The sequence below is a fragment of the Eschscholzia californica genome, unplaced genomic scaffold, assembly GCF_041429995.1.
Source record: "Eschscholzia californica isolate CP2 unplaced genomic scaffold, dmEscCali1.0.p SCAF_5, whole genome shotgun sequence".
In the NCBI taxonomy this organism is placed as follows: Eukaryota; Viridiplantae; Streptophyta; class Magnoliopsida; order Ranunculales; family Papaveraceae; genus Eschscholzia; species Eschscholzia californica.
In genome coordinates this window covers 11,609,284-11,621,535 of record NW_028238472.1, presented here as the reverse complement: position 1 = coordinate 11,621,535, position 12,252 = coordinate 11,609,284, and the positions used below count along the sequence as shown (strand labels likewise).

The 12,252-nt window shown below is 34.8% G+C and overlaps 1 protein-coding gene across 1 annotated transcript; it reads right to left on the bottom strand.

The window, feature by feature from the left end:
* Nucleotides 1–8,646: 8,646 nt before the first annotated feature.
* LOC147537067 (alpha/beta-Hydrolases superfamily protein) lies at nt 8,647–11,722 on the bottom strand. The gene is made up of 2 exons (XM_086644142.1): nt 9,837–11,722; nt 8,647–9,423 (listed from the first exon to the last, which is right to left on the bottom strand). The coding sequence occupies exons 1-2, from the start codon at nt 10,217–10,219 to the stop codon at nt 8,958–8,960; spliced, it is 849 nt and encodes a 282-aa protein (XP_086500268.1). The 5' UTR covers nt 10,220–11,722; the 3' UTR covers nt 8,647–8,957.
* Between the last annotated feature and the right edge of the window lie 530 nt (nt 11,723–12,252).

Sequence of the window (12,252 nt, the reverse complement as noted above, 5' to 3'; positions counted from 1 at the left end):
CGTTTTCAAATAAACAAGTGACATGTCAAATTGCCAACCGTAAATAATTAGTGTAACCTTCATGTCAAATTGCACTTATAAGCTTGTCATTATGTTCATGTCATTTGGCATACATTAATATCATGTCAATATATGAATATATGACATATCAAATGATCGAAATAATTGCATACAACTATGATGATAATAACATATACACCATTTACTTCTAGTTGTACATCATTCATAATATCTATCTCTTAATAAATGATGAGCAATAAGATCCTGAATTAGTTGTATTATTGGTTCCAAATAAACTATAAATGCCATCACAGTGAAACAACAGAGATGACATGAATTATATTTGACAAACCATGTAACAAAATTGGACAAATTATATAACAGGAACTTAATGTGTCAAGGAGAAAGGCCAAATAAACATGTACCATAAATTAGTTAAGATTATCCTCTCCCTGGATATGGTTTTTAGAGAAAGAGAGAAACAACTATTATTTAACTAAAGTGACTTGTAGTTTGTGTTGAGTCTCTCTTAACCTTTAATATCTATGTCCAACGATATATATATATAGAGAGAGACAAATAATAAAATAAATTAAATGACAGTAAGTTTGTTATGAAACACATGAAGTTATCCCACGATTTTAGTAACTCAACTAATCCGTACACAGTAAAAGGGACAAGAGATTAAGCAAATCTACAATTATCAACCGAACCATGAATCCAAATAGATGAAAATTTGCTTTTACCAAGTCAAACAAACTGAACTCATAAAACCCAATCGAATTTTCTTTAAGATAAAATTTAAACAGAAACTTTTGGGTTGAAAATCTATATTAATATTTACCTAATAAGTAGGAACCAAATTTATTTCCTAATACCTCTCTTTACTTAGTCAAAGGATATTGTTATCTAATTCTCGATTAATTTAATAACAGTAAAGAGATATTAGTTCAATTAAGAATTAAGTGAGTTTTGGTTTACAAAATATAATCCAACAATATTATTTCTTTATATCTAAACTTAAATGATAAATCAAGATCTTAGGTTTAGATATCATAATAATTTTAATACTAATCAACCGGGCTAAAGGGTGGCTCTGATACCAAATGTTAGAAAATTAAATTCTAATATGCGGAAGCTACATACCTTCAGCCATTGTTGATTAAGTGATAAACTGGAAACCCAAAGATAATCACAGAATACTGAAGTTCTTCTAACCCCAATCCTCTCCGTAAGTTTTTTGTTGTGTTTTGATGGAGAGACACAAGCATTAATATAGGAGGGGTTAGGGACCTTCAGTTATGAAACCACCTCCCACTTCTTTTCCATCGAAGAAGGGGTAGTGGGTTGGTTATTGTAACCAACTTTATCTCCCAAATATTCCTAATATACACGTAAGCAATCATTTACTGAATTCAAATCAGTAAATTGGTCAAAACCAATAGAGGGAAATTAGGAATGTGGGCCACCCTTAGTCTCTAACAAGAGACGTGTCCAACACATGAATATCTAAAACACCTACTTGTTGATTTTCTTCGATTGGTTGTTCAATCTCAGGAATGCCATTCTCATTCTTCTCTCTCTTCTCTTCGTCAGAAACTACAACCTCTGATTCTTTATCAATCTGAATCTTTTCCTCCTCCTCTTCAATCAGCCCTAAAACACCTACTTGTTGATATTCTTCAATTTGTTGTTTAATCTCACGAATGCCATTCTCATTCTTCTCTATCCTATCTTTCTCAGAAACTACAACCTTCTACTCTGATTTATAAATCTTAACCTTCTCCTCCTCCTCTTCAATCAGCCCTTTCTTCTCCTCCATAACTTTCCTTCTCTTCTCAGAAGTCAGAATTCTCCTCATTGTCTTCACTTCTCTTCACAGATTTCTCTCGATTCTCCTCACATTTCGCTCTCTTATCTCCCAAGAACTCTTCTCTATCCTATTCTTTTTATTTTATCAAAAACTCTTGGGGGACCGTCCAAAAGGACCACCAAGTGAACCGTATGAGAGAGGAACCCCGGTTTCTCTCACATCACGTGTGAAGTCACGTTTATTACATGCACAGAGAGATGATAACTTCAAATCATGAAGAAAACAGAGAGATGATTACTTTATATCATCAGAGAGATGATCACTTCAAATCATCAAGAAAACAGAGAGATGATTACTTCAAATCATCAAGAAAACAGAGATGATTACTTTATATCATCAAGAAAATAGAAGATGATTACTTCAAATTATCAAGAAAACAGAGAGATGATTACTTTATATCATCAAGAAAACTGAAAGATGATCACTTCAAATCATGAAGAAAACAGAGAGATGATTACTTTATATCATCAGAGAGATGATCACTTCAAATCATCAAGAAAACAAAGAGATGATTACTTCAAATCATCAAGAAAACAGAGATGATTACATTATATCATCAAGAAAACAGAAGATAATTACTTCAAATCATCAAGAAAACAGAGAGATCATTACTTTATATCATCAAGAAAACTGAGAGATGATCACTTCAAATGATCAAGAAAACAGAGGGATGATCACTTCAAATCATCAAGAAAACAGAAAAATGATTACTTCAAATCATGAAGAAAACAGAGAGATGATTACTTTATATCATCAGAGAGATGATCACTTCAAATCATCAAGAAAACAGAGAGATGATTACTTCAAATCATCAAGAAAACAGAGATGATTACTTTATATCATCAAGAAAACAGAAGATGATTACTTCAAATCATCAAGAAAACAGAGAGATGATTACTTTATATCATCAAGAAAACTGAGAGATGATCACTTCAAATGATCAAGAAAACAGAGGGATGATCACTTCAAATCATCAAGAAAACAAAGAGATGATTACTTCAAATCATCAAGAAAACAGAGAGATGATTACTTTATATCATCAGAGAAACACTTCAAATCATCAAGAAAGCAGAGAGATGATTACTTCAAATCATCAAGAAAACAGAGAGATGATTACTTTATATCATCAAGAAAACAGAGAGATGATAACTTCAAATCATGAAGAAAACAGAAAGATGATTACTTTATATCATCAGAGAGATGATCACTTCAAATCATCAAGAAAACAGAGAGATGATTACTTCAAATCATCAAGAAAACAGAGATGATTACTTTATATCATCAAGAAAACAGAAGATGATTAATACTTCAAATCATCAAGAAAACAGAGAGATGATTACTTTATATCATCAAGAAAACTGAGAGATGATCACTTCAAATGATCAAGAAAACAGAGAGATGATCACTTCAAATCATCAAGAAAACAAAGAGATGATTACTTCAAATCATCAAGAAAACAGAGAGATGATTACTTTATATCATCAGAGAGATGATTACTTCAAATCATCAAGAAAGCAGAGAGATGATTACTTCAAATCATCAAGAAAACAGAGAGATGATTACTTTATATCATCAAAAAAACAGAGAGATGATCACTTCAAATCATCAAGAAAACAGAGAGATGATTACTTTATATCATCAAAAAAACAGAGAGATGATCACTTCAAATCATCAAGAAAACAGATAGATGATTACTTCATCATCAAGAAAACAGAGAGATGATTACTTCAAATCATCAAGAAAACGGAGAGATGATTAATTCAAATCATCAAGAAAACGGAGAGATGATTACTTCAAATCATCAAGAAAATGGCGAGATGATCACTTCAAATCACCAAGAAAACAGAGAGATGATTACTTCAAATCATCAAAAAAACAGAAAAATGATTACTTCAAATCATCAAGAAAACAGAGAGATGATCACTTCAAAATTCTATTCTTTTTTATTTTATCAAAAACTCTTGGGGGACCGTCCAAAAGGACCACCAAGTGAACCGTATGAGAGAGGAACCCCGGTTTCTCTCTCATCACGTGTGAAGTCACGCATGGTGATCCTTCACGCTTGTAAGCATGAAAATCTTGTAAGTATCGACCTTGAAATCATAACCAAAACCGAAGCCAACTGCGAGAATTTCCAAAGATTCGAGAGCATCTAATACTTGTTCAGGTGATGGTGGTGGTGGTACCAATTTACATTCATCAGTAGATGGGTTCCAAAGGTAATATCTAATTGTAGTAGTAGTAGTAGTAGTGATCAGGAGGATGATGAGTGAAGCAAATCAAACCTTACTAGAACCCACAAAGTTAAGACCAGTACCATAGGATTGAAGAAGAGAGATGAATGGGTAGTCGGTAATTTGAAGAGGTTTTTGAGATGCTCATGAATCAGAATCGATAGAGTATATTCTCTTATTGGCATCATCATTGAGAATGAGAGTGAATTTGTCTTGTTGAACAACATGATTATGGTGAAGTTTGATGAAATATGGATCAGAGAAAATAGATGACCAAGTTTTGGATACTGACTTGAATCGTATGATAGATTGCACTGGTAACTTTGTTAGTATATCATTGGTGATGATTTCTTCAGGGAGGAAAAGCACCTGGTCAAACTACTATTAGCTAGCAGTCGACTCTATAAGCAAATGACCCAACCACCACCATTTCTATAACTGACCTGACTTTGGTGTTGTGACAATTTAAGTATTTTTTTGCTTTGCTCTCATCCACAACAATTTCGGAATCACTGCATGAGATCCAATCTTCAGCTGGTGCAAACACCAACTCTAGTATGTAGCCGGTTGGGTCGTAATACTCCTGCATAACCAATGCACTGAAAGATATATCTGTTCGGTCTAACGAGATTTCGTTCCGAAGGAGTCCCTTCGACCAAGTAGGCAATTCAATCAATTTTTCAGCTAGGATAACGATGAACTCATCCTGAAGATCATCAAGTCCGGTCCAATTAGGGGTCGTAATGCTTTACTAGAAGTCGTTTACGATCGTCGGATCACTTCGGAGATTCGCGGCTAACATAGATTGGATCCTACAACGGGTTACAAATAAGAGTGATAACTTGATCGGAGAGATTTGACTAGTGGGAGCTAGGCTTAAGATGGATTAGATCCAACTTAAAAGGCCAAAAGAGTTCGAATGGCGATTCAGAACAAGATAGAAGGAAGCGGACTCGAAAGGGGTGCCCGGAGCAAGGCTCATTGGACCAGCCATGTGATGGCCGACCAAGGTGAGTGGGCCGGCCACATAAATCCCATAGTAGGCTGCCCTGGCCGGCCACACTAAGGGTTAAAACCCTAATTGCCTAAAAGGGTGTGTTAGGCAATATCTTTATTGTGGGTTAAAAATAGAAACCTAATTGAGTGGGACTCCTATTTTAGGGATCCTATATATGGACCATGTAGAGAACAGAAAAGTGTGGATTTTTCTCAAGAGAGAAAAACATATCTCTCTCTCTCTCTCTCTCTCAGACAGCTAGTAGAGAGAGAGGAAGTTACAGAGAAGCTCCCATTCTATCAATCTAGTCAAGAAGAAGAGTTCTTCTCAACCTTCTATTAAGTCCTAGTAGACATTAAGGAAGGGAGATCAAGTAAACCTACTCGGTGTCTCAAGGAGAGGAGCTACACATGGAGCTCTTGATCTTCACACGCGATTGGAAAAGTTCGAGGGAAAAATAACGAATAAGGTATTCTTTTTCCCGATTCTAGTTCTTCTTTAGTTCATGCATGTGATACTGGTTATCTAGTGTTAAACATATGATGTTTGAGATTCCGCTTACAAAACTAGCTAGTAGTCTCAGAGACAGACAAAACCCAATAGTGGCATCACGAGCCGGTTGCATGAACTAACTTTGACTAGGCGAAGTAGATTCAAACTTGATTGATTAGATAATTTTATGTTTGAATATAGATTCAAACATGAAATTGATTAAGTTTAAATTAGATTTAGACATAATCAGATAGAAATTGAAAGGGTTTCAATGCATAAAACTTTAAATTTTCAATTTTCAAAAAGATTTTCGAAAACAATGATTTTAGGGTTTTGATTTTTGAAAAGAAGTTTCGAGAATCACTGTTTTTTTATGATAAATCATCACCAAACAGTAGCTGGGATAAAGTCTAATCGAAAGTAAACAAGAGAGAAGGAGTTTCCAAAATTGGATTTTAGAAGAAGCAGCCCGGTCCGGCCAGGACGTGTCCCAGCCAGACGTGGACGCTGATCGGTATACATCCCAGTCCATCTCGGGTTGGGAAGTCCCGATCCGTCTCGGACTGAGAGTCCGAGTCGTGAGCGTCTTTGGCTCTCAGTCTCGTCTAGGACGCGTCTTGGACGCGTCTGAGCATGCCTAGGGTATCTCGAATTTGGAATCTGAAATGGCTTAGGACTCCTCCTTGGCCAAACGCGTCTGGAGATGCCTCTCTATGTGGACAGGGTCGTGGTTGATAATGTAAGGACCCAGTGCCAAACTTTTAAATAAGGGCCTTTTTCTGTAGAAATATAGAAACATCAGTAGTACTGAAATTTGAGAGACCCTACCAAATTCAGTAAAAGCATAACTAAAAGGTTATGTAGGATGAGTTAAAATTAATAAGAAAAGAAACTTATATCAAGAGATGACCACGAACGCAACCACATGTACACAATATCATTATAAACTAGTCTACCACGAATCATATACAAAAGAAAGCAATAGTTGGGTTTATGTAGACCTTCTGCTAGTTTGAAATTAATGTAGTTACAATTTAATGATCAAAAAATTTCGGAAGGGTCGTGAAATTTGAGAGTTATATCTCTAAGTGTTTAAATACTCCTATATATTAGGTCACATTTATTAGAAGATTAAATATCATTTGAAGTTATCACTTAAAAAATTAAAAATAAAGGAGAATTAGGTGAAAGAGAAAATGATTGGACAACTCAATTGGTCACATTATTAGAAGATTAAGTGTTCAGTCACAGAGAAATCACTGTTTCTCTCACCGACGGTTTAAGTGGGAGCCCAAAGACGCCGGTCGTGTAGACTTGTTGTTTTATTTAATTGGTAAATGTATTAAAATGTCACTTGATGTTACTCACTATTCGATTTCGAATTTAATAAAATATCTAAACAATACTTGTTATTCTTAGCTATAAAAATTAAACATTATTGAAAAAATTATCAAGTGAGGTGCTCTGGGCTCGAACCAGGTGCCTATTCTTCACCATTTGAGCACCTTACCAAAAGATCCAACCAGAATGTTGTGGGATGGTTTATAGCGTTTCAGTACTATCAATTTAACCCAAGCCTAATATGCTAAGGAAATTGGGCTGCTTTATGGTGGGGGTCCAAAGCAGGCGCCCTGTCCGCATCTCACACCACATGACCATGTTTGTAGATTTGTTTCTCTTTCTTCCTCTCTCACAGTCATTATATTTCTCTTTCTCTCACGGTCAATATATATTTCTTTGTAGAGAATCTTCGAAGAGGGTTTTGCCTGAAATCCTCCTCGATGTATGGTTCCGGTGAAGGGAACAATTCCCTTTCACAGAACTCTATCTGGGTGAGTGATCGATAAAGAAACAACGAGAGATCGATAAAGAAACAATGAGTGATCGAGAGAGGGATAGTGAGAGAGAGAGAGAGAAAAAGATAATGAGACATAGACAATGAAGAATAGAGAGAGAGAGAGAGAGAGAGAGAGAGAGGGGGGGGGGGGGGAGAGAGATAATGGAAGAGAGAGTGAGCAACATGAGAGAGGGAAAATGAAGATTAGAGGGCAGAGTTCAATCAAGTAAACTTTTGGGGTAAAAAAAGTTTCCTCTAAGTCGATCTTGATTGACAAAGTCTTTATGCACCCATAGACTTGTTCTTATGCGCTAAAGTCGCACAAAAAATAACCACTATTACAACCTTGAAATGAACTTTGACGCCTTTAAAACTCACTAGAGAAAGAACCTAGATCAGGATAGAGAGTATATAAGGAGTGTCATTTTGTAATAAGTAGAGAGTAAGCTGAGTGTTGGGATTTTAAAATTATTGGGGGCTTTTCTTCATTTAATGAATGAGTAATCTCTTTCTTCCTCTCTGAATTGTCCCTCTTTTTCTTTGAAGGTGAAGTGGAGGAGAGATGGTGAGTTGGATAAATAAGTGATGAATAATAATTACAAAAATGTCACGGGGTTAAATTTGGAAGACTCCACAAAATTTAGGGGCCAAACAGGACGATCGCACACTTGTGGGGCCAATTTACCAGTTGGTCACAAATTGGAGGTCAAAACAAAATTAACTCTTTTTATTTCTTACGTTACTTTACTAGTTGATTTTCATGCCCGATAAAAATCAATAGGGTTAATTCTGTTTTGGCCCTCAATTTGTGACCAACAGATCGTTTTGGCCTTCAGTTGTATGTGGTAGTTCGTTTTGGTCCCCAATATTTGTCAGATTTACCACTTTGCCCTTATGGCATTTTTCTAAATTCATTTGTTCTATTCTTTTAAAAAAAATCATTTCTTTCTATCTCTCTTTAGCCTGTCAACTTGGTTTTCTCCCCTCTCTTTACAAGACCTTTCTTCTTAAGTTCGTCTTTCCTAGGTTTCCGAATGAAGAAGATTCAATATCGAGAGAGAGAGTTGTAGCTATAGGATAACAAAACCATCTATCTACTAGTTTGGGGTCAAAACTAACTGTCAGACACTTATGGAAGTTAAAACAAACTACTAGACACAATTTGAGCCGGAAGGGCAAGTTGGTCACAAATTAGAGACCAAAAATTGAATTGACCCAAATCAATATGATACCAATTTTTTCCTTATAGAGATAACCACCACACAACATTACAACACCACTTGACATCTTTCAAACATTAATCAAAAGACAAAGACACTTCATATCCCAAATACCCCATCTTCCCTATCCATAAAACTTTAAAATATCAACAACCATTGAAATTCCAAATAAAACAAAACCTTTATACCTTATTTATAACCTAGACCAATAAAACCCCCCCAATTTTTAACTACAAGTCACCCATTTCATATATCACAAAAAATCTTCATATTTGCTAATTGACTCTTTTATACTTCTAAAAGCCTAACAATCTCCATTAATCTTCTCTTCTAACTTATCCAATTTCAAGACTCTATCAAGAACATCAAGAAGCAATTTAGCGTGAGTGAGTTGAGGGAAATGTCCCTCGGCTTCGATGATCTCGACAGTTGATTTTGCCTTGATATTCTTATGCATGTGATAAGCGACCGAGACAGGTACAACGATGTCATTTGTTGTTTGAATTATGGTGCATGGAACTTGATCAACCTTGTCTAATATGTCCCTAAGATCGCCACAAAATATAGTTTTGGCTAGTGAGAGTGCAATTTCAGGTCTCATTCTTACTAAACTCTTTTTAAACTTCTCTACTGAATTTGGGTCAATTGGATCAACAACCATTGAAGCAAAATTTGAAGCCCATTCAAAGAAGTTAGACTCCATAAAAGCAAGAAGTTCTTCAATTTGTGGCTTCTCAAATCCTCCTTCATAACCTTCGCAATTCAAGTACCTAAAAAGATAAAAGATAAAATAATGTTAAGATTAAAAAGTTCTTTATGTAATTTCTCAAAAATTAAGAAAAAAAATTGTCGATTATCAAATTTCCATGGGCCTAAAAGAAAGGATGAGATCTAGTCCAGTAAGTAAAATTGATTTAGGTTTTTCATAATAACAAGAATTTATACGTATTCCCTTTTTCCGAGCATGAACCGATATGAAAAACTGTTTTTCTGATGTAACTATAAATAACGGTTCTAGTATGTGCCAACAACTCTTGGTTAGAGTCGCAAGAGGTTTAGTCTTCCACCCTAGAGGTCTAAGTGTTCGAGGCACGCTGACAATTAAAAAAACAGTTCTAGACTGTTACATCACTAAAAACGTTTTTGAAAAACAAGTTCATAAGAAAATAAGTAAAAGTGGTACCTAGGGGAAGCTCCAATAAGTATAAGCCGCTTAAACAAATCACTTCTTTTAATAGAAGCCAAACATCCAATCATACCAGACATAGAGTGACCAATAAACACTGCTGATTTCAATTTGATCTCATCCATTAGCTCAATTAAGTCATCAGTAAAACCATCTAATGACGAATACTTAACCAGATCGAAGTTGTTGGGTTCTTTTTTAGCACCCGAAAAGTTCCAATCGAAGAGTAAAATCCGGTATTGTTCAGTGAAAAATGGGATAACTTTATCCCAAATAGTTTGATCGGTTCCAAACCCGTGTGCAAAAATTAAGGCATCGTCACCAGAACCGATAATTTTTGCGTTCATTGCGACCAAACGGCTTACTTCCATAACCACCATGTTTGAAATGAAGAAGAAGATAGTACTTAAACTGAAAAGCAAATTAAAGCTAAAAGTAAAAAAGCCAAGAGGCAAAAGCTAAAAGCTTGTAATGAAGGGGAAGTGAGAAAGATGAAATGCTTGTATTGATGGTTGTCTTTATAAAGAAAAGGTTGGAGTGGTTAGACAGTATGAAAATGAGGTTTTTGTTAGTGAATGATTTTAATATAAGAGGGTTTTTGTGAATTATTGAATTAAGAAAAAGAATTGTAAATGTTTTTTTTTTCTTCAAAATTTTTGGATGGGTTGTTGAATTATTACCCATTTAATGTAGTTTATTTTGCTGCAGGACAAAGAGTTATAATCTTTATACTTAATAAGAAAAAATATGAGGTTATATTAGAGGACTAGATGTATCCGGTGATCGGTGTTTTTGAGAAATAAGAAAAAAAAATTCCGGAGTACAGATTTTTTAAGGGAAAATTGTGAATTTAATTAAATTTTCTTGGGCAACAAAAATTCTTGATTAGCTCCTCCATCTACGACCACCACCTCCAATGGGCAAAATATCTCTATTTTTCTCTCTCTTTGTCCATCTATCTCTTCTCTCTTTACCTGTACAAAGTATTTAGTAAGACTGAGAGAACTCAATCAGCAATAATCAACGTTATGTTCTTCACTATTCGAAATCAATAGAGTCACAAAGGACAAGGTTAGCATATATGTTTGTTTTGGTACATTATGTATGTAGTTTATTTAACCTTACATTCGCTTGAATATAATTTTCCCAATTACTTTGTTATGATACTCTATAACATATTTAAATATGAATTTCATTTAAACATATGTGTTTACAGTTTGAACATATTTTCAGAATAGAAACAGAGAATTCCTTTAAAAAAAATTATCACTACAAAAAAGTAATGATTCTTCCGTACCGAAACATAAATTTTCCAGATCCTCTAAGCGAGAATTCTGAATACGACCACTGCACTGAACTACAGTAACTAGTTCCAATTGTTTTGATCCAAACTTAGACCAAACAAAATATTAGTGTATTTTATACAATTGAAGCCACTTGTTTAGTTGATGCAGCTGCACAAATCTCCATTAATAAAAGAGAAACCAAAAAATATAATAATACAAAAATGTGAGGATATTTGTCAAAGAAAAGGAAAATATTAGTAATAAAATTTTTTTTACAATGGAGATGTGATTTACCATTTAATCCGGCATATTTAGGGCAGTTAAGGCAATTAAATGGTGAAAGAGAAAGAAGAAGGACAACTGTACCAATACTGCAAGTCCAGGTAAGCGAAAGAGAAGTGCAGAAACCTAATAACCAGTAGGAAGAGAGAAGCATTCAAACCAAAAAGTGGTGTTTGTCTTTATTCATTTCTGATTTTCTTTTGGAAGAGATAAGTCCAAGACCTACCTTTTCTCTCTATTTAATGCATGGTGGTTCCCACCCACATTGTCTTTCTAGTTTCCCCTCTCTATCTCTCTCTCTCTCTCTTCACACTCACCAAAAGAGCTAGAGCCTAGAGTTCCAAATTTATCATGGCAACATCCAAACACAAACAACAAAGATCTTGAATTCAATGCTACTCAACCAAAAACCAACTATATCAAGATATTATAGTTAATGAGTAATCTAATTTCCTGACTATTAGTATGAATTAATTGTAAATTCAAGAACCAATCTAGATGCAACCGTGATACACATCCCGACACGAAATTCGGCGGAGTGACGTGTCGGGCTGTGATCTAGAGAGAGAAAGTGAAGGTTTCGGCCGGGTTTCGTGTCGGGATGAGAATCATTTTCCATCTAGATGAGTCCTAAGGGATTTTAGAGAACAAATAAAAATCAAAAAATTTTACAGCTGAAAAAATCAACTTGAATTTTTTTTTTTTTTTTTATGTCAGTTTCTCCTATTTCTTCTTCTCCTCCTCTTTCCTTTCTTCCAGAGAAAAACTCATTCATCTCATCTTTTTCCTTCTTCATCAGTTCTCTTACTTATCTTCCCCAAATCTCCAACACCTACTAACTTTAT

What these genes read in the sequence shown, in the direction of transcription:
- LOC147537067 (XM_086644142.1), bottom strand. Translation starts at nt 10,219, where the DNA reads ATGGTGGTTATGGAAGTAAGCCGTTTGGTCGCAATGAACGCAAAAATT. An exon ending in CTTATTGGAGCTTCCCCTAG is followed by an intron (nt 9,424 to 9,836) that starts GTACCACTTTTA and finishes TTATCTTTTTAG; the next exon opens with GTACTTGAATTGCGAAGGTT.